This window comes from Girardinichthys multiradiatus, chromosome 21 (genome assembly GCF_021462225.1).
Source record: "Girardinichthys multiradiatus isolate DD_20200921_A chromosome 21, DD_fGirMul_XY1, whole genome shotgun sequence".
Classification (NCBI taxonomy): domain Eukaryota; kingdom Metazoa; phylum Chordata; class Actinopteri; order Cyprinodontiformes; family Goodeidae; genus Girardinichthys; species Girardinichthys multiradiatus.
The window spans coordinates 18,970,710-18,993,595 of NC_061813.1; the positions used below are offsets into that span (position 1 = coordinate 18,970,710).

Below are 22,886 nucleotides of genomic sequence, written 5' to 3' on the forward strand. Positions count from 1 at the left end.
CCAACCTGGCCAAGCCCAAACGAGAGACGTCCCCCAGTGGGCCCACCACCTGCAGGGGGAACCATGAGGGACCGGTGCAAAGAGGAATGGGCGGGAGAGAAAGGTGGAGACCTCGGCGGCCCGATCTCCGGATGCTTAGGCTCTAGGGATGTGGAATGTCACCTTGCTGGGGGGGAAGGAGCCTGAGCTTGTGCTGGAGCTCGAGAGATATCTACTAGAAATAGCCGGGCTCACCTCACCGCACAGCGTGGGCTCTGGAACCCATTTCCTCAAGAGGGGTTGGACTCTTTTCTACTCTGGAGTGGCCCACGGGGAGAGGGGGCGGGCTGGGGTACGTTTGCTTGTTGCCCCCCAGCTCAGCCGTCTTGTGTTGGGGTTTACCCCAGTGGATGAGAGGGTCGCATCCCTGCGCCTTCAGATTGGGGACAGGACTCTGACTGTCGTTTCGGCCTACGGGCCGAGCGGTAGTGCGGAGTACCCGGCATTCTTGGCGTCCCTGTCGGGGGTGCTGGATAGTGCCCTTCCAGGGGACTCCATTATTCTGCTGGGGGACTTCAATGCCCACGCGGGAATGACAGTGACACCTGGAGAGGCGTGAAAGGGAGGAATGGCCTCCCCGATCTGAATCCAAGTGGTCTTTTGTTATTGGACTTCTGTGCTAGTCACGGATTGTCCATATCGAACACCATGTTCAAGCATAAGGGTGTTCATCAGTCCACTTGGCACCAGGAAACACTAGGCAGGAGGTCAATGATCGACTTTGTTGTGTCGTCAGACCGTCAGCCGCATGTTTTGGACACTCAGGTGATTCGGGTGTCCACTGATCACCACCTGGTGGTGAGTTGGATCTGCTGGAAGAGAAGAAAGCTGAACAGACTTGGCAAGCCCAAGCGCATAGTGAGGGTCTGATGGGAACGTCTGGCAGAGCCCTCGGCCAGGGATGTATTCAACTCCCACCTCCAGGAGAGCTTTGACCAGATTCCGGGAGATGTTGGAGACATAGAGTCTGAGTGGATCATGTTGTCTGCATCTATTGTCGATGCTGCTGCCCATAGCTGTGGCCGTAAGGTCTGCGGTGCCTGTCGTGGTGGCAATCCCCAAACCCGGTGGTGGACACTGGCAATAAGGGAGGCTGTCAAGCTGAAGAAGGAGTCCTATCGGCTGTGGTTGGCTTGTGGGACTCCTGAGGCGGCTGACGGGTACCATAAGGCCAAGCGTGTTGCGGCCCGGGCTGTGGCAGAGGCAAAAACTTGGCCTGGGAGGAGTTTGGTGAGGCCATGGAGAAGGACTACCGGTTGGCCTCGAAGCGATTCTGGCAAACCGTCCGGCGCCTCAAGAGGTGGAAGCAGTGCTTTGCTAACACTGTTTACAGTGGGGGTGTGAAGCTGCTGACCTTGACTGGGGACATTATCGGGCGGTGGAAGGAGTACTTTGAGGACCTCCTCAATCCTGCCATCATGCATTCCTTGGTGGAAGCAGAGGCTGGGGACTCTTTCATCACCCAGGCTAAAGTCCCCGAGGTTGTTAAAAAGCTTTGCGGTGGCAGGGCTTCGGGGATGGATGAGATCCGCCCTGAGTACCTCAAGTCTCTGGATGTTGTGGGGCTGTCATGCTTGACACGCCTCTTCAACATTGCGTGGCGGTAGAGGACAGTGACTCTGGACTGGCAGACTGGGATGGTGGTCCCCCTTCATAAAAAGGGTGACCGGAAGGTCTGTTCCAACTGTAGGGGATCACACTCCTCAGCCTCCCTGGTAAGGACTACTCCAGGGTATTGGAGAAGAGAGTCCGACCGATAGTCGAACCTCGGGTTCAGGAGGAGCAGTGTGGTTTTCGTCCTGGCCGTGGAATACTGGACCAGCTCTATACCTTCTGCAGGGTACTTGAGGGTTCTTGGGAGTTTGCGCAACTGTGTTTTGTGGACCCGGAGAGAGCATTCGACTGTGTCCCTTGTGGTGCCCTGTGGCAGGTGCTCCAGGAGTATGGAATCGGGGGCCCTTTATTAGGGGCCATCCAGTCTCTATACAAGCGGAGCAGGAGTTTGGTCTGTATTGCCGGCACTAAGCTGGACCTGTTTCTGGTGCATGCTGGACTCTGGCAGGGCTGCCCTTTGTCACCGGTCCTGTTCATAACTTTTATGGACAGGATTTCAAGGCGCATCCAAGGGCCGGACGGGGTCTGGTTTGGGGACCAGTGAATTTTGTCTCTTCTTTTTGCAGATGATGTGGTCCTGCTGGCCCTTTCTACCCAAGACCTACAGCATGCACGGGGGTGGTTCGCAGCCGAGTGTGAAGTGGCGGGGAAGAAGATCAGCTCCTCCAAATCCGAGGCCATGGTTCTCGACTGGAAAAGGGTGGCTTGTCCTCTTCAGGTTGAAGGGGAGTTCCTGCTTCAAGTGGAGGAGTTCAAGTATCTCGGGGTCTTGTTCACGAGTGAGGCAAGAATGGAGCAGGAGATTGACACATGGATTAGTGCGGCTGCCGCGGTAATAGGGGCACTGTGCCGATCCATTGTGGTGAAGAGAGAACTGAGCCAAAAGGCGAAGCTCTCGATTTACCGGTCGGTCTATGTTCCTACCCTCACCTATGGCCATGAACTTTGGGTCATGACTGAAAGAACGAGATCCCGGATACAAGCAGCTGAAATCAGCTTCCTCTGTAAGGTGGCCGGGCACTCCCTTAGATATAGGGTGAAGAGCTTGATCATCTGGGAGGGGCTCGGAGTAGAGCCGCTGCTCCTCCACATCGAGAGGAGCCAGTTGAGGTTGCTCGGGCATCTATATCGGATGTCTCCTGGACACCTTCCTCGGGAGGTGTTCCAGGCACGTCCCACCGGGAGGAGGCCCAGGGGACGGCCCAGGGGACGGCCCAGGACACGCTGGAGGGACTACATCTATCGGCTGGCCTGGGAACACCTTTCGGCTGGCCTGGGAACACCTTGGGCTCCCCCCGGAGGAGCTGGAGGAGGTGTCTGGGGAGAGGGATATCTGGGTGTCTCTGCTGAGTCTATTGTCCCCGCGACGTGGTCCCGGATAAAGCGGAAGACGACGTGTACAAGTACGAGTGATGACACACTTTCGTAAGATACCAAAGTGTGAGCTCAACATAATTTTAAAGGCTGTTTTAGACTGGCTGCTCAAAGTTTTGGTGTAAATGTAAAGATTTATTTTGGACATACCAACAAATAGGATTATATGAAGGGTGAAGTTGGAAAAGTTAAGATCGTGTCTATTTTTCTATTACAAAATCTGTAAATCTAAAGCTTGTGAACTGATGACAGAAAAAAGGATGCATGTGTGTTTGATCAAACACACATGCATCTGCTGTGGCAAAGCAGGATGGTGAAACAAAATGAGAAAAGATGTGCAACCCATTCAACTGCAAAAAACACATTGCCTAAATTGTCATCTGTAATCTGATATCAAATATTTGGAACTATGAAAACAGGTCTCAAATAGGAGGGATGCTGGATGGAGGGAAACAGGAAAGAAGAACTTGCAGAAAAAGAAAGAGCATAGAATACTTTCTTCATTACAGTTGAAATTGTGTGTGTCTGTGTGTGTGTGAACAAATGCAAGTACCAGCTAGGAGTGCCAAGACCCTTCCCAATAGTTTCCATAATCTGTCATTTCCTGCTGTGTTAGCATCCAGGAACATCAAATGAATGAGACGCCTGACAGGTCTCATTCTCTAACTCTCATATGTCATCCTGTCACAACCTATTTTCCCTCACCATGCTCCGTCTGCTTTGCCAAAATTCTTTTTTATCTCCCCACATTTCTTCTGACTCAGCCACTTCTAGCCTGTCACCTCTCTGTTTGTCTCGCTTACCACCACATCCTTCTTTCCAATTCACCTCATATAAACTTTGGGTGCTGCATTTTTATCAATGAAAGTAGGCCAACCGTGGTCTTTGCTGAAAGAGACGTAGTAGTTTATCAAAGACTATCTGACACATAACCTTATGATGTGGGCAGGTATAGGTCTTACTTGGTATATATCTATATATCATTTATGTTCTTTAAACAACAGATACATTAATAAGTCTAGAAAATCACAAACTTTTAAAATTTAAATAGATTTTTTTCAATTATAAGCTTAGTGGTTTTACCTTGTAAAGTCTGGCTCTGGCAAACTTTTCCCCTTTGCCAACTTGAGCCCCCCATTAAGTTTCATCCTACTCCCATTTTGTACCTATACACATACTATTCCATATTCCAATTCAGAACTACTTTATTAATCCCAAAGGGAAATTAAATGTTGTTGTAGCTCATTATGTAGGTTTCTTCAAAGAGCCATTGTAGATGCTGATGGCTGTGGCAGGTAGGATCTCTCGTAGCGGTCTGTCTTACAGCAGATCTGAAGAAGCCCCTGACTGAAGACACTCTGTTGTTGTAGGACAGTCTCATGAAGGGATGCTCAGGGTTCTCCATAATGTTATTCATTTTATGAAGAATACGTCTTTGCACAGTGATCTCCAGAGGTTCCAGAGGAGTCCCCAGAACAGAGGCAGCCTTCTTTATCAGCTTGTTGAGCTTTTTTAAATCCCTGGCTCTGATGCTGCTACCCCAGCAGATGGCAGAAGAGATCACACTCTCCACAACAGACTTATAGAAGATATGCAGCATCTTGCTGCAAACACCAAAGGACCTAAGCTTCCTCAAGAAGTACAGTCTGCTCTGTCCCTTCTTGTAGATGGCTTCACAGTTGCATCTCTACTCTAGTCTGTTGTCCAAGTGAACACCGAGGTATTTATACTCCTCCACCATCTCCACCTCGGTTTTCTTTATTAAATTTATGAGACCCTATTGTAAAAAGAAATCTGATTCTGAACTGAACTTAAAGAGCAGGGTATTATTAAATATATACTTTGTGATACTGTTGAGTATTGGAGGGTGAATAGTATTTTGTGTATAAGAACACACCTTAATTTTGTTTTGTTTTATGTCTAAATAATATTTTTCTTTCACTAAAATCTTCTTTTGTAGTAGATTTGAGTTGTGTCATAATTTATTTACTGCAGATCTAAACAGATTTTGAACATGAACCTTGTTTTGTGACGTTATAACATAGTAGCTCAGATATTTTCATGTTAATTGGAGGCACCGCCATATTTGGAAAGCATAAATAAGTTTAGAGGGTAATAGCTGATCATTGTCTCTCCTGTTTACCATTTTGTTTTGTTTATTAGTAGATGACTTAACGTCTCCAGGGCCCCGCCTATAGTACTATTACAACATTAACAAAGGTTTAATATGTAGCTACTTGGGTTGGGTGCTACACATATATATAGATAAATATATAGATACATATTTATCTATGTATTCCACATTAGGTTCCACATTCTCCGTGACTGCTCCGAACGTTACAGTCGACGGACCTGCTCTCCGTCGTTTTCTGTCAAATTACGGAACACTCCAATTTTCTGTTCCGTTCTGGTCCGTCTTGCTCCTGCCGAGTCAACCAATGTACCCCTGCGCATGCTTTCTTCTGGCTCCAAGGAACATGGAGCAGACATATGTTGACAGTAATGTAGTTAATTAATGCAAGTTTTACCTTAATGCGTAAATGTCCTAGAGGAAAATCCTAGAGGAAACCATGTTCACCTATGATAAAACTCTTTGCAACACTTTTTTGTCTTGCATCTGGATCATTCCATTGGTGTCAATGTGATCATCTTCTGCTGAATGCGCACAACCTGATCATGCAGAGGTGCATACATAACTTATCATTCTCCAGAAAAGCGTGTGCAGCCTACGTAGCTATAATTGCACATCACGCAAAGGACCCACTGTTTTTAGATGTTGATAATATATTTAACAGGAAATAAATAGAGACCCTATAAGGCAGATAAAATCCATCATTTGCAAACTGGATGCTTAAATAACTTTTTAGCGGGTGAAGAATTATTATTTTAATTATTTATTTGGTTATTTATTTCATTATTTATTTCCTATTCAATGTGGTGAGAATGACAGTGTATGCTTTCATCTTGTTACTTAATGAAACAAATCGCATTATTGACAGTAACATTGTGTCATTGCATATCAATCGGAGTTGGATCAGTTGGATTATGGTTTTGTATGCCAGGGGTTGGTTTATACAGTGAAAAATTATTTAGTGTCACCAAAAAATAATTTAAACAATCAAACACAGCATAATGGCTTTCCGTGATAAAGATAGCAGAGGGGAGAATTACAAAAGAATAACGCCTAGATTCTTTCCGAGACAGAGCAGGAGTGTTTCAAAGAACGTGCATAGTGCTGTTTGGACACAGGAGGGGATGCAGCAATAAACGTATGAGCCACATTAAAGGGAAGATTGAGCTGACTGAGCAGCCAACACCTGGGTGGCTCCAATTAGTATGCTGTCATTGTAGTACTGGTAATTTTGTTACAGAAAAGGTCTATACATTGCCTCTTTGTCTGCCAGACAAAGTTCCAGGGTGATTGGAGTTTTCTCTCCTGCATGAGCAGAACGCTCCTCCCTTACCTCTTTCAGTGCGCTCTTGGTCACTCCTACATGGTTCTCCTGTTTACAAGAAACACAGTTGGCTGTTTGCAAAGTCATGGAAACAAAAGAAGCACCACCCATCAATGTTCAGGTAATACGTTTTGAAAGAGAAGCTGTAAAAAACACAGAAATCCGCTAAAAATACTGATCTAACAAATACCATAAACTGCAAAGCCAAAGTCCACCCTATTATGACACGTGTTTTCATCCAAAATCTATTTTTAGATCATGAGGTGTTAAAATCACATCAGTCTTAAAATGTTAATTATTTATGAAAATACAGGTCCTTCTCAAAAAATTAGCATATTGTGATAAAGTTCATTATTTTCCATAATGTCATGATGAAAATTTAACATTCATATATTTTAGATTCATTGCACACTAACTGAAATATTTCAGGTCTTTTATTGTCTTAATACGGATGATTTTGGCATACAGCTCATGAACACCCAAAATTCCTATCTCACAAAATTAGCATATCATTAAAAGGGTCTCTAAACGAGCTATGAACCTAATCATCTGAATCAACGAGTTAACTCTAAACACCTGCAAAAGATTCCTGAGACCTTTAAAACTCCCAGCCTGGTTCATCACTCAAAACCCCAATCATGGGTAAGACTGCCGACCTGACTGCTGTCCAGAAGGCCACTATTGACACCCTCAAGCAAGAGGGTGGGACACAGAAAGAAATTTCAGAACAAATAGTCTGTTCCCAGAGTGCTGTATCAAGGCACCTCAGTGGGAAGTCTGTGGGAAGGAAAAAGTGTGGCAGAAAACGCTGCACAACGAGAAGAGGTGACTGGACCCTGAGGAAGATTGTGGAGAAGGGCCAATTCCAGACCTTGGGGGACCTGCGGAAGCAGTGGACTGAGTCTGGAGTAGAAACATCCAGAGCCACCGTGCACAGGCGTGTGCAGGAAATGGGCTACAGGTGCCGCATTCCCCAGACCTGGGCTACAGAGAAGCAGCACTGGACTGTTGCTCAGTGGTCCAAAGTACTTTTTTCGGATGAAAGCAAATTCTGCATGTCATTCGGAAATCAAGGTGCCAGAGTCTGGAGGAAGACTGGGGAGAAGGAAATGCCAAAATGCCAGAAGTCCAGTGTCAAGTACCCACAGTCAGTGATGGTCTGGGGTGCCGTGTCAGCTGCTGGTGTTGGTCCACTGTGTTTTATCAAGGGCAGGGTCAATGCAGCTAGCTATCAGGAGATTTTGGAGCACTTCATGCTTCCATCTGCTGAAAAGCTTTATGGAGATGAAGATTTCATTTTTCAGCACGACCTGGCACCTGCTCACAGTGCCAAAACCACTGGTAAATGGTTTACTGACCATGGTATCACTGTGCTCAATTGGCCTGCCAACTATCCTGACCTGAACCCCATAGAGAATCTGTGGGATATTGTGAAGAGAACGTGGAGAGACTCAAGACCCAACACTCTGGATGAGCTAAAGGCCGCTATCGAAGCATCCTGGGCCTCCATAAGACCTCAGCAGTGCCACAGGTTGATTGCCTCCATGCCACGCCGCATTGAAGCAGTCATTTCTGCAAAAGGATTCCCGACCAAGTATTGAGTGCATAACTGTACATGATTATTTGAAGGTTGACGTTTTTTGTATTAAAAACACTTTTTTTATTGGTCGGATGAAATATGCTAATTTTGTGAGATAGGAATTTTGGGTTTTCATGAGCTGTATGCCAAAATCATCCGTATTAAGACAATAAAAGACCTGAAATATTTCAGTTAGTGTGCAATGAATCTAAAATATATGAATGTTAAATTTTCATCATTACATTATAGAAAATAATGAACTTTATCACAATATGCTAATTTTTTGAGAAGGACCTGTACATGAATTGAAAAAAGGAAAAACAAAAAACTATATGTAGAATATATGGACCAAACTAAGAGTACATCAACTAATATGCATACACACAGTGACGGAGTTTAGAATTAATGATGAAAAATTTATGTAACATGCACAGTAGTGCGTTTTTCAACTGTCACAGTGTCTCCTGATGAGATGGAAGGGATCGTATGTGAGAGAGGCAACAAAGGAAGGAATGACAGTAAACTGGTTGGCTGTAAAAAACAAAAGAAGAGTATGAAAAGAGAGATGGGTGAGTTATAACGTGAGTGACAGCCTTGTTAACATATACCAGATTCATGCCAACTGAAATGTCTTTCCAGCTGCTTTTTACATCTGTACACTGAAGAGTAATAACTAAAGTTACTACATCATAAAATTGTTATTTTTACTACATTGCAGTCACATCATTATTCCATACCAGTCCTTTGGTATCATTACTGCAATGCAGACAAATCATTAGATAGTGGCTCTCTTGAGCCACTAGTGCAGATGCTTCCTATCCTCCCTTAGTAATTGTTAGAAATGATGGCTCCTTCTTTATCATAAATCCCTAATTACAAAGCAGCCTTTCTCAATTCAATTGAATTCAGTTTATTCATATAGCACCAGTTCACAACAACACATCCCAAGGCACTTTATAAAGTCAATTCAGTTAAATAATACAGATTCCAAGTTAAATACATACATTCCAGTTGATCCTAGCTATCAAACAATGGAGTCAAATTCAGTTTATTATTCAAGTTGATTAGAAACATTTTCAAACCTTATTCAATCCTCTTGGCTGAGCATGTAGCGACAATGGACAAAAACTTCCATTGTGCTGTTGACTTTGCAGCATCCCTCATACCGAGCTATACAAACTACATATAATAAGGATGCTCATTTAATAAGTGAGCATCCATCCATCCATCCATCCATCCATCCATCGACCAGAACAAATCCAGACACCCCTCCCCACCTCATTCTAGGACATTCAAAGGCTGAAAGGGATATACAGTGAGGAAAATAAGTATTTGACGCCCTGCGACTTTGCAAGTTCTCCCACTTAGAAATCATGGAGGAGTAACACACAAATAAATTGTTAAAAAAATCATACATTGTGATTTCTGGATTTTTCTTTTTTAGATTATGTCTCTCACAGTGGACATGCACCTAAGATGAAAATTTCAGACCCCACAATGATTTCTAAGTGGGAGAACTTGCCAAGTCGCAAGGTGTTCAAATACTTATTTTCCTCACTGCATAGTCCCTCTAGCAGGTTCTGAGTCTTCAACCCAGCGAGATGTGTTCAGAGAACCACCAAAGGGTGCCAACCAGGGGGCATCCTGATCTGAACCACTTCAACTGACTCTTTTCTATTTATAGGAGCAGTGCAATTAAGCTTCTGATAAACCTTGAGTTTTAGTTTTAATTTACAGCAATTGAGTAATAGTTGGAGACATGGCCTACAAATAGGATATGCATTTGTGATTAAACTGCAGAATAAGTCATCAAATGCATATATAGGTTGAGGTTCTAGAATATCTGCTATCCAAACATTGGTCAATGTTGGATATCTACACAGCAACCAGGGAAGCAATAAATCATAACTCATTTTACAGTAAAGACATCCTATAATTGCCAAAAGCCTTAATGTTGCTGGTAAATTGTAAAATGCTGATGTGTTGTCATTTTTTTTTTACAAGCATTTAAAGGTGTTGCCTATTTCATATTTTCTGAACGATGCTCATAGTGTTAAGTGTACCCTTGGCCTACATGCTATATTTAAGGGCAGATATGAAAAATAAGCTCACTGAATAGGTCTTTTTTAAAGACCTATTGATGCTCGTCAGACATTTGTGGTGTGTTATCCTATGTGAATCAAGAATGGATTTTAACATTCACTGGAATTTATACTCCTCATTTTAGGAGAGTAAATGATGATCATTGTGGTAGCTTAAGGCATGTTTTCATTATCAGACCAAGAAATATTTTTTTCCTCCAGAAGTTATTTTCTGTAACCTTTTAATGTAATGTGGTGCCTAAAACTGGGGCATTTGTTTAAAAACACAGAGTGGGTAACACCTATCACTTTATCGGTGTTGAGCAACATCCCATTCAGTAGACAATTGTTTCATATGGCCACGTTCTTAGCTTGGTTTTCCTAGAAATGCATGTCCATCCTGTTTCTTGTTACGCAAGGAGCGGTGCGACTGCATGTGCTAAGTTTACATGTAATCAAAACTGAATTTACCACACAGCTACTGTGCAAGACTACATAATTTGGTAAATTAAATACTTGCTTTATTTGGAGAACTTATTATGGTTCTGTTATGTCTTTGGTAATTGCATTCACATAAGAGGATACAAAATGTAAGGTAAGTGTGGTCAGGGTTTTGGGATTGTGATTATGTACACTTGATTGATGGAGCCCATTAACAGAAGTCAAGGTGAGCAGAATTTGTTTACTTAATTGCAATTTAGTTAGTTAGTTTTGATCAGTTTGCTCATCAACATTATGTTCCCATACAACCTTCCCTACTTTTTCTTTCATACACCTTGTTTGTCTGTGAGCAATACTCATGCATTTTAAATGTTTTCTGCTAATTCCCACAGAAGTATCATAGCAAATTACTTCTGCCCCATCTTTCACTGTATGACCTATATATGGTGCGAACAGCAGTTCTTACCTCCTGGCACAGTGTGTTCTGCAGAATATGAACTGTATTATCCTACATCCCAGAGCAGCTGGCAGCCACGTCTTTCTGTCTGGCCTTTCTGTCATACAGGGCTAATTGGCAAAAGCCCCAAATCCCATTCACACACATAAACCTGCTAGCTTCTGGCCAATAGTTTTTAAAAGATTATAATTATAAATGTCTGACTCTTAGCTCTATGTACAGTGTCTTGCGAAAGTACTCGGCCCCCTTGAACTGGTCAACCTCTTGCCACATTTCAGGCTTCAAACATAAAGATATAAAATTCTCATTTTTTGTGAAGTATCAACAACAAGTGGGACACAATCGTGAAGTGGAATGAAATGTATTGGATGTGTCAAACCTTTTTAACAAATAAAAAACTGAAAAGTGGGGCATGCAATATTATTCGGCCTCTTTACTTTCAGTGCAGCAAACTCACTCCAGAAGTTCAGTGAGGATCTCTGAATGATCCAATGTTGTCCCAAATGACTGATGATGATGAATAGAATCCACCTGTGTGTAATCAAGTCTCCGTATAAATGCACCTGCTCTGTGATAGTCTCAGGGTTCTGTTCAAAGCGCAGAGAGCATCATGAAGACCAAGGAACACATCAGGCAGGTCCAAGATACTGTTGTGGAGAAGTTTAAAGCCCGATTTGGATACAAAAAGATTTACCAAGCTTTAAACATCCCAATGAGCACTGTGCAAGCAATCATATTGAAATGGAAGGAGCATCAGACCACTGCAAATCTACCAAGACCCGGCTGTCCCTCTAAAGTCTAATCTCGAACAAGGAGAAGACTGATTAGAGATGCAGCCAAGAGGCCCATGACCACTCTGGATGAACTGCAGAGATCTACAGCTGAGGTGGGAGAGTCTGTCCATAGGACAACAATCAGTCGTACACTGCACCAATCTGGCCTTTATGGAAGAGTGGCAAGAAGAAAGCCATTTCTCAAAGATATCCATAAAAAGTCTAGTTTAAAGTTTGCCACAAGCCACCTGGGAGACACACCAAACATGTGGAAGAAGGTGCTCTGGTCAGATGAAACCAAAATCGAACTGTTTGACCACAATGTAAAACAATATGTTTGGCGTAAAAGCAACACAGCTCATCACCCTGAACACACCATCCCCACTGTCAAACATGGTGGTGGCAGCATCATGGTTTGGGCCTGCTTTTCGTCAGCAGGGACAGGGAAGATGGTCAAAATAGATGGGAAGATGGATGGGGCCAAATACAGGACCATTCTGGAAGAAAACCTGTTGGAGTCTGCAAGAGACCTGAGACTGGGATGGAGATTTATCTTCCAACAAGACAATGATCCAAAACATAAAGCCAAATCTACAATGGAATGGTTCACAAATAAACGTATCCAGGTGTTGGAATGGCCAAGTCAAAGTCCAGACCTGAATCCAATCAATAATCTGTGGAAAGAGCTGAAGACTGCTGTTCACGAACGCTCTCCATCCAACCTCACTGAGCTCGAGCTGTTTTGCAAGGAAGAATGGGCAAGAATTTCAGTCTCTCGATGTACAAAACTGATAGAGACAAACCCCAAGCGACTTGCAGCTGTAATTGCAGCAAAGGGTGGAGCTACAAAGTATTAACGCAAGGGGGCCGAATAATATTGCACGACCCACTTTTCAGTTTTTTATTTGTTAAAAAAGTTTGACACATCCAATAAATTTCATTACACTTCACAATTGTGTCCCACTTGTTGTTTATTCTTCACAAAAAATGAGAATTTTATATCTTTATGTTTGAAGCCTGAAATGTGGCAAGAGGTTGACCAGTTCAAGGGGGCCGAGTACTTTCGCAAGGCACTGTATGTACATAGACATGTTCCGTGTCTTATTGATAATATAAGAATGTAAATTGTAGATAAACAAAAAGGCATATATGTGAATAAATCAACCAAAGCCAAACTTATTTAAACTATCTTGGACAGGTCCCTACTGTGAAATAACTGAAATAAAATGTTTGCTGAACAAAAGTCAATTTATTTTCAATTTACACATCTGATCACATCATGAATCTATGGCAAATTGTATATTCCCTTTCAAGAAAACCAACCTTTGAATGAAGAAATACATGAAAAAAAAATTTGCCTTTAGGCAAGCAAGGCTGTAGTGGCCTGACATGTAATTTTTTATTTACTGACAGGCTTTGATCACATGTCTGGGGCATTATTTCAATTAATTTCTAAAAAGCTGTTGTCACTCAAGAATGGCACTGCTCTGACTAGAGCTTCCAAAAGCTGCATTTCGCAGTTCAGATAAAAGGTTGCAGTCGCAACACACACACAAACCAAAGTAGTCCAACATTATTGTACATGCACAAGTCAAGATTTGGGAAGAAATAAGTCCCACATTTTTGTTTAGCACTCTGGTCTTTTCCTTAAGCCCCAGGAGGATATCATTACTTCTAGCCTTTTAAATATGCATGTGGTTAATTATGCATCTTGTTACCATTGGCTAATCTGCATAAGACTCATGTATTAAGTCCCACTCATTACCATTCAGAAGGCCATCTCACAGGTGTGCCAAGTAAGTGCACTGTACAACATATTGTAGCTGTAAAAAAAAACACACACCCACACACACACACACACACAATCAAGAAGTGGATAAACAAGGCCGGAAGTGCAAGCCCATATGAATATTAAAACATGTACAGAGACATGTTCAAACAAGCTCATTCAAGCGCACAGACTCCTAAAAATTTACACGTGCACATAAAGGCACAGGCGGTGGACACCCACCAAGAACCAGACACATTATGCAACCCTGGTGACAGAAGGTCCAGGTTCCCTTGAATGGGTGGCAGTTCGGTCTGTGCCAACTCATTAAGATCACAGCTGGCCATGTGGGTTGGAGTGGAGTAAAGCCATGGGGGTCCTCAGATGAGCTTCCAGTAGATTTTCACACAATTGTCATGAAGACAAAAAGCTCCTTGAGGTACGTTGTGTATCATTAAGAAATGAAACTTGTTCAAACTGCAGAATTATTGGACTGAAGCAAATAAAGCATCTGTAAAGGATTGTATCTCTTTTGCTTGTAGAATTATCTCCACTGTTAATGGAGAAATCAGGAAATCAGCCCTGGATCTTATATTTACTTTAAGAAACAAGCACTATAGTCTTCATGCCTCTGGAAGAATAGAACATTTATTTTTATTCACTGCAAACTTGAAACAGTTGAGTTTGCTGCTGCAGTGGCTTATTGTATGTATACTGAGGCTGCAAAGTGCTGAAGTAAAGCAAGCAGGAGAGTAACAACAGCCTGTAAACAGGAAGGGACTCACTCAGGTTCCATTTGAGTCCTGTGGTGACTGTTTGGCAGGGTCCACCTACAGGAATTAGGCCGCACCACTCTCCCTCCAGGCCAGTGTTCACTCCCAGTCTGTGGTTGCCCTGCAGTCACATTACATGAATGATGTGAACTATATATATATATATATATATATATATATATATATATGTATGCAATGAAAAAGTGGAGCAGGACTCCTTAAACCTTTATATTCCTGACTCAGCTTCAACACCCAGTCGCCAAGGGTGGTTAAAATAAATTACTGCTCTTGTCGAAACTGTAGACCTTGTTTTTTCTCTTACAATTTTAACTGATCTTGACATATGAAATTACAGTCTGTTGAGTCAAAACATTTTTTAATGACAGCTTTAGCTACACTTTCAAGCAGCGGACATCTCACCATATGGTGCACAATAACATATTTAAGAACTTGAGAAGAACAGTCTGTAATAATTATCCAACAACTAGTTGGCAGTGTTATTTTCTGATTGTGTCTTAATAATGAAAGGAGACCTATTTTTGAGGGAATGTGTCATTATTCATGAAATGCTCTATGTAGAAAACAAGCATTCACAACATTTGTAAATGCCACTCTTTCCCCTGAGAAACTAGGATTGGGAGACCAAAATAAAGAGAATCACACAATAAAGGTGGAAGCCAGTGTCCAACTTTTAGGGCAAGATAATTATTTTGCTAAGACGGAGTTGGCTTGAATAAAGCCACAAACTGGAGAATAGAAAGGTCGAAAGAAAGTTTCTCTTATTCCAAAACCAAAAATGGCCTGGACTTTCAGTGCTTTGCAAAAGTATCCATGCCTAATGTTAAATAAAGTATACGCAGAGTTAGGGAAACATCTAAGCTTTGGAGCTTTTGGTGTTCAGAAATAAACCCGAGGTTGTTTTCTATACATAAGCACAGGTATAAAGGAAAAAAATATATATGTTTCTCCAACTAAACCTGAAGAGGAATATACCCTATTTGATATAAAAAGACTGTTGCTCTTTGGCAGAAACAAAATCCCAAAACATGAAAAAACAAAAGTTCATAACAAATATCACTTAAAAAATAATCCACAGGTATTTAGCTATTAATAGAAAAGGGTAGGTAAAAATATTTTTAATTTAAGATGACATAAAGAAAATACTGTAAATCGTTTTGGGCATAAAATATCAACGAGTACATAAAAATACACAATAAAGACCAACAGTTTGTTTACTGACAAGACAAAGCTAATTATCAACTTTAATAATATAATAGAGAATAAAGATGCACCCATTATTTATCCAGAGATTGCAACCAACCAATCTTCTCTTGATTTGCTCTGAACGGTGATCGGAAGGTCAAATACTGAAAACGCTATTTTTTCAGTAGAACAACTTCCACATTCAGAGTTCAAATGTATGTACTTTGATGCCCTTTCTTGAGATTAGTAAAACAAATAAAGGTCAGGGACATGTGCTTTGATGGATACATTAGCATAATATTGTAATTCATTCATTTTCAGTTGAGCTTCTGCGGCACATTTTTTTTTCTCTTTCTTGTGTCACAATCCATCAGGAAAAAAATAAAATAAAACTTTAGTCGGACAAAATCACAATAGGCAAACTCCTCAAAGACCTCAAAGAAAACCAAAAAATGGTGTAAGCCAATCCTGATAGGTGCATCTCTAATTATGAATGCGTACACAACCTTGAAAGTCTCGTACACATTTTCATCATGTTCTGACTGGAACACCTTCCGGTGGAGGCATCCAAAACAGATGCCCGAGCCACCTCACCTGACTCCTCTTGATGTGGAGGAGCAGAGGCCTGGTGGCGCTCCTCACCCTATCTCTAAGGTAGTGCCCTAGAGATAGGGGAGTGCGCCACCCTGTGGAGGAAGCTCATTTCAGCTGCTCGTATCGGAGATCTCGTTTTTTTGGTCGACCTTGGAAGTCCCCTTAACTCAATTTAAAGGCTGTTAATTAAACAGTGGCATTTTATCAACAGCAAAGTTCAACTTCAAGCTGAAACATCTACAGACACATGAAGACCACAAATTGTTCAATTCAGGAGTGTATCTAAGCAAATATTGAAAAAAATGATAAAAGTAAAACTTTCTAATATACTGACACAACACTTTTAATACGAATAATACAGAACATGTTAATTAAGTTACAAGTCAAACAGACCACAATATTATCAATTTTAATACAATGAAAAAATCATAACTATTATCATGCACGTAACAGCTATGTTGTGGCCAATGAATAACTATTATTGTAATGAATTCCATTAGATTAAAGTTAAACAAAGGGGGTAGAAGACTGATAGATAAAGTTCTGAAAGGTCGTTCCTCTGCCGATAATCTGACACCTCCCACCTATTTGAAGGTCTGTTCCAGCCAGTACATTGTAAACATGGCATTAAATAACCCTACAATGGAGCAAGGTCAGAAAACGTATCATCCGTAGGATCACAAAAAAACCCTCCTGAGTGTTAGATAAGAAGTTTTGTCAAAGTCTGCTGAACTTTGAACTAGATAAAAACAACAACTATTTGACAACTTTTCCTTTGTGTCTTGACTACACTAAAGGATTCAGTTCTTTACATAACATGTCATCCTGGCTCACTTCCTTTTTTATTTATACTTTATATTTTAATGCTAAATCTTTGCTTAGTTTTCTTCAGCACAGAAGCTTGTACGATTAAACAGCACTCGAGTATCACATTTCATCTTTTACAGCAGCCGCTTCACTGAAAAGTTTCACTCCTTCAAACAACAGCAAGTAAACAAGTTTGCAGTTTAGAGCTTGAGTCAGCGTGCTGGACTGATTTACAGAGTAGATCGGACAGGTGCATCATTGCGCATTGTGTGTCCCACAACACGCACAACAGGGCTTCCAGAGCCTCTCTAGAGGCTCTGGAAGCCCCTGGCTTACAGCTCTGAGTAACCGAGACACTGGTTAACTGAGACTCAATAAAGCACATCACAAGAGAAAAGCAAACCGAGCTCAGCGCACCTTCTGTCCTTATGTTATTTATTTATGAGACTGAAATTTAACACTACCTCGAGACTGAAACTGATTAAAACATCCTCTTGTTCTGCAGAGACCCAGAAAGAAAGTGTCTCTACCCATAACTTAATAGAAGATATGATAATTTTGCATCACTTTGAGACTACTATAAAAAACACATGACTTCAGCATATTTCCTAGAGGTGGCATAATTATACTAGGAGACCTTGTTTCGGAAACAAAAAAAAACAAAACAAGACAAACAGGTGCTACCTTGATTAAATCAAAGCTTGTTTGTGGTTCACAGATTCAATCAAAATGAAGAAACATTGAATTCATTGAATAAAACATGGGAGATTAAAAAGATTTCACCTTTTTATTGAGGGTTTAAAGTTTTCAGACTAGTTTCTTTGTGGTGTTTTAAGCAACAGTACCTGGCGTTCGTGCTATTGTCCGTACTATTAATTTCTGATGAAAAGCACTTTGGAGACATGTCAATGCAAAGAATAGGACTTGTGATATTATTAGGCAAAGTTGTAAACACTTATACATATGTCACTTAAACAAACAGTAGTGGGCCTTGTGCGAAGGTTGAGCTCACCTTCATGTATGGCCATTTGCGTTCATCAGTCGCTGGCAAATTGGAGCTGCTTTGACAAACGAGCTTAATTTACCCTCGGTGAAGTAAGATTAATTGGAGGTGTCGAGGTACGAAGCAGCAAATGACAACACGCTTTTGGAATGACAAGAAGTATGACGAGAGAGCAGGGGAGAGTGGTTTGCTTTGGTCATAACAGCCGTCACAGTTAGTTGTTTAACCCGAAACACCGCAGAAAGGCTGCGTGGGTTCAGTGCGTGTTCTACAAGGCACATGTTAAGCCCACTTGTAAACTCATTCATTGGAGGAGCATGAGAAAGTGGCTGGCATAGAAAAAAAAAAAGAAAAAGAATAGATCAATTTGGGAAGCATCAGGAGAGTCTCTAGCTCTCACATTCACACTGGCAAATTGCGACATTATAAGAGCAGATAAGTGTGTATATGAGGGCGAAAGTGAGTGCGTGTCTGTGTGTTTGCGTTCTTGAAGTGATTACTTGACAAAAAAAAAAAAAAACAAAGCGTTTAACACTCAAATCAAGGTGGAAGCAGAGCAAAGAAAAACATTTTTGAGAGATAATAGAAAATACGGAGAACACCTGGGAGATGGATGATTGGGAAATTATTGAGATGCAGTGTTAGCCTAGTGTGAAGAGACTAGATTGTGGGCCTGCCTATGTATGCAGTGATTGTTTGTATCTTATAGGGATTATTCAGCTATAATAAACCACCATAAAAGTTTAGTTATTTGGATCTGTCATATAAATGTAAAATTTTCTTCAGGAGAAAGTCTATTGCTTTAGTTTTACTGTAACAAGGTGTATTCTGGTTTAGGAATCTCATTTCCACAAAAATCTTAAGCAAAAATTAGAAGCATAATATAATTGCTTTTATTTATTTATTTATTTTTAGATATTCTTTCGGCTCTAGTGGCCTTTATTTATTTTTTGACACTAGGTAGACAGGAAAGGGGGTAGAGAGAGGAGGAGACACTCAAATGTCGCCGGGTCCGGGACTCGAACCCGGGACAGCTGCCTCGAGGACCGCAGCCTCTGCACATGGTTGCGCGGTCAACCCCTACACCATCAGCGCTGCGCCCTAATTGCTTTTATTTTAAACAGGTTAGCATGAATTATTGTTTTATCTGCTAAAGTAATACAAAAATATTGATTATTAAAGGTAATATACAGTTACCTTTGACATGTATCTTTTTTGATACACACACTTAAGCAAAAATATAGAATTAACACTTGCTAAATTTAGTAGTAGTTTTCAAGTGCTTTTCAAGCAGTTTATTATACTTTTTTTGATGTTCTGCTCCTTATAGACAGCGTTACAAGCTGATATTAGCTGATTAATCAGTTTGGTCTGTATGCTCATAAGGCCAACTGTTGTTATCTTACGTTTCTACACCATGGTGTAGAAACGTAAGATAACCAAGTTACAAAACAACTGTGCTAAAAAGTTTAATAGCCTTCTTTCAGCCTGCTGACTAGAGGTGCACAGCAAATAATGGGGGAGGGGAGGTGCAGCATTACTCTATGGTCTATATAGCCGTAGAAACCTTTGGTTACTCCAGCACTTTCTCTGGCATCTTGATAAAGAGAATTTAAATCATAGGAATTTTTATTTTGGAAGATGTTAGCAGTTTTGAAACCATACGTTTTTTTTTTAAGTTTTGGTATTCCTTGATACCGGTAACCAACAGTTTTTGTTAGTAGTTAATTACTGTTGTTTAGCTAGGTTTGAAGAATATATCAACAGGAAATGATAAAATAGAATGAGGGATAGCTGGATCTTTTGGCATATAAAACAGTAGTTAATGCAGATAAGTCGGAAACACAGTTTACTCACAGGTCTGAGTAAGCATGCCAAGCTTGTTTCCTGTATGATCAAAACAGGCAGCTGTGTCATGGACCGAGCATGGAATAGGGTCTCAACCGATGCCATGATCTGGTCAAATCTCCCTGCTAGACCACCTAGGGTCACTATGGTGTCCACCTGTGAAGAGATGAGAAGAGAATACAACAACAGTGAGTGTTTTGGAGCTTTTGGCAGGACGTATAAGTTTGTTGGAAAGTAAAAGAGTTGGCTACAGATGTCTCCAGTTCAATTCACTCTGTTGGTAAATCATACACCTGTCTTATACTGACAAGTTTTGTTGGCTCCCACTTCCATTTCATATCTGTGAACAAACCATTTGGTTCCCATCTACACAAACAATTGGAAATCTTTGTCTTTGTACTTTTATAATTAATGGAGATATTCATAAAAATGGTCTAGTATATCACATAATATTTAATTCAAAGGTATATTATTTTCTAAAAAAACTATTTCCATTTGTTTTGGATTTCTCTCTCCCATTTCACTGTGTTCATTCTATGACAGATTATGAACCCTGAGAATCCAAAATAACTCTAAGCTACTTCCTACTGCCAGATACAGTGGCTTGTAAAAGTATTCATACCCCTTGAACCTTTCCACATCTTGTCACATTACAACTACAAACATAAATGTATTTTATTGGAATTTTATGTAAAAGACTAACACAAAGTGGTATACAACTGCGAAGTGGAAAGGAAATTATATATGATTTCTTTTTTTTTACAAATAAAAAACTAAAAAGGCCATTGTGCAAAAGTATTCAGCCCCCCTGAGTCAATACTTTGTGGAACCACATTTGGCTGCAATTACAACTGCAAGTCTTTTAGGGTATGTCTCTACCAGCTTTGCACATCTAGTGACTGAATAATTTGCCCATTCTGCTTTGCAAAACAGCTCAAGCTCAGTCAGATTAGATGGAGAGCGTTTTTTATAGCAGTTTTCAGATCTTGCCACAGTTTTTCTATTGGGTTCAGGTCTGGACTTTGACTGGGCCATTCTAACACATGAATAAGTTTTGTTTTAAACGATTCCATTGTAGCCCTGGCTTTATGTTTAGGGTTGTTTTCCTGCTGGAAGGTGAACCTCCGCCCCAGTCTCAAGTCTTTTCCAGAGTCCAACAGGTTTTCTTCCAATATTGCCCTGTATTTCGCTCTATCCATCTTCTCATCAACTCTGACCACCTTCCCTGTCCCTGCTGAAGAAAAGCACCCCCAGAGCATGATGCTGCCACCACCATATTTGACAATGGGGATAACAGTGTTCACAGTGATGTGCATTGTTAGTTCTCCGCCACACATAGCGTTTTACATTTTGGCCAGAAGTTCAATTTTGGTCTCGTCTCACCAAAGCACCTTCTTCCACGTGTATTTCCATTCTGTCCTCAACATGGCTTCTGGCAAACTGCAAACGAGACTTCTTATAGTTTTAACAATGGCTTTCTTCTTGTTCAGCTAGAGCTATTGGAAATGTGCTATAAAGACCACATGTTGTCCTGTACCAAACTCTTTCTATTTCTGGATTATGTATTTAACGGTGCTCCATGAGATGTTCAAAGCTTGGGAAATCTTTTTGTAGCCTAAGCCTCCTTTAAACTTCTCCATGACTTTATCCCTGACCTGTCTGGTGTGTTCCTTGGACTTCATGATGCTGTTTGCTCCACAATATTCTCTTAACCAACCTCTGAGGCCATCACAGATCAGCTGTATTTGTACTGAGATTAGTTTACACACAGGTGGACTCTATTTAATCATTAGCAATCATCAGGCAACTTCTGAAGGCAATTGGTTGCACTCAGAGTAAAGGGGGCTGAATAATTTTGCACACCACACTTTTCAGTTCTTTATTTGTAAAACATTTTAAAAATCATGTATAATTTTCATTACACTTCACAGTTGTATACTACTTTGTGTTGGTCTTTCACATAAAATATCAATAAAATACATTTATGTTTGTGGTTGTAATGTGACAATATGTGGAAAGGTTCAAGAGGTATGAATACTTTTACAAGTCACAGTATTTTTCACTAAAACCACATAGACTCTGAGCAGATTATAGAAAATTACTTTGAAATACTTTGTAAAAAATGGGTACAAACAGTTCCACTGGCTGGTACAAACTGATGCATGGTAGTTACAAATATCCAAAGGCAAAAGGCTCCATTTTGTTCCAAAAATGTCAGCTACGAAGCTTTCACATGTACCATGTGACCACAACCAGCCTCTCACACCGGGCTGATTGCCAGCTACAGCAAACGGATCTAAGTGGAGTACACTTCGCTCTGATCCAGATATATGGTTGATGAGCAACTGTATAGCTGTAAACAACATTTCATGGACAAAGAGAGTGGATATGATTAAAGAAAGAGCAAAAAATTTTAAAATACAAACTAAAAAACACTCAAACACACACAAAAATATGGAATTCGTTCACAGAAGAAAGACACAAGTGTATCTAAACTAAGCCTAGCTTAAAAAAAAAAGTTTTTTAAGCATTATCCAACTGAAGCTAGCTCAGAGTATAGTGATGATATATTTCCAAAATGCTGAAATAAGTGTTTGCACAGATTGTGTACTTGATGCATACAAGTATGTATAAAGTGTACATATAGTAAGTATAGGTATGGCTGTATGCATATTTATGTATGTTTGTGCATAGATTAGTAGTGTACATATCTATACTATCTATATAGACATGTGTTTGTAGGGTATATTGGTAAATGTAAGAGTATATAGTAGGGTTGCCAAAATAATCGTTCTTTCAATATAATCGATACTAGAAAAATTGATTATTCAAAGATATTTGTGTCAAAATTGTTATGAACATCAACATTTGTCCAAATTGTTGCACTTCTTCTGGCAGCAGTGCTGCAAAAACAGAGACTCAGTCCCTCACTGCAATCTCACCTGACCAAAACAAAGAACTGCTGCTGAAAGATGTAAACTCTGCTAAGATGAGGAGCACATCCAGAAAATCAAATGCTAACCCCTTTAGCTGACAAGGCACACACTAAAATGTTGTTCGGGGGTACTATCTCTATG

General features: G+C 40.8%; 1 protein-coding gene across 5 annotated transcripts in view; it reads right to left on the reverse strand.

Annotated features, from left to right (window-relative positions):
* Positions 1-22,886, reverse strand: part of tpk1 (thiamin pyrophosphokinase 1) — a 124,265-nt gene that overhangs the window by 27,603 nt on the left and 73,776 nt on the right. For 4 of the 5 annotated variants that reach the window (XM_047348918.1, XM_047348919.1, XM_047348914.1 and 1 more), the window contains 2 exons: positions 19,819-19,965; positions 14,367-14,475 (listed from right to left, as the gene is read on the reverse strand). In XM_047348918.1, coding sequence (XP_047204874.1) covers positions 14,367-14,475; positions 19,819-19,965 — 256 coding nt within the window. The remainder of the gene's footprint in view (positions 1-14,366; positions 14,476-19,818; positions 19,966-22,886) is intronic. The other variant, XM_047348920.1, reaches the window with a different exon arrangement.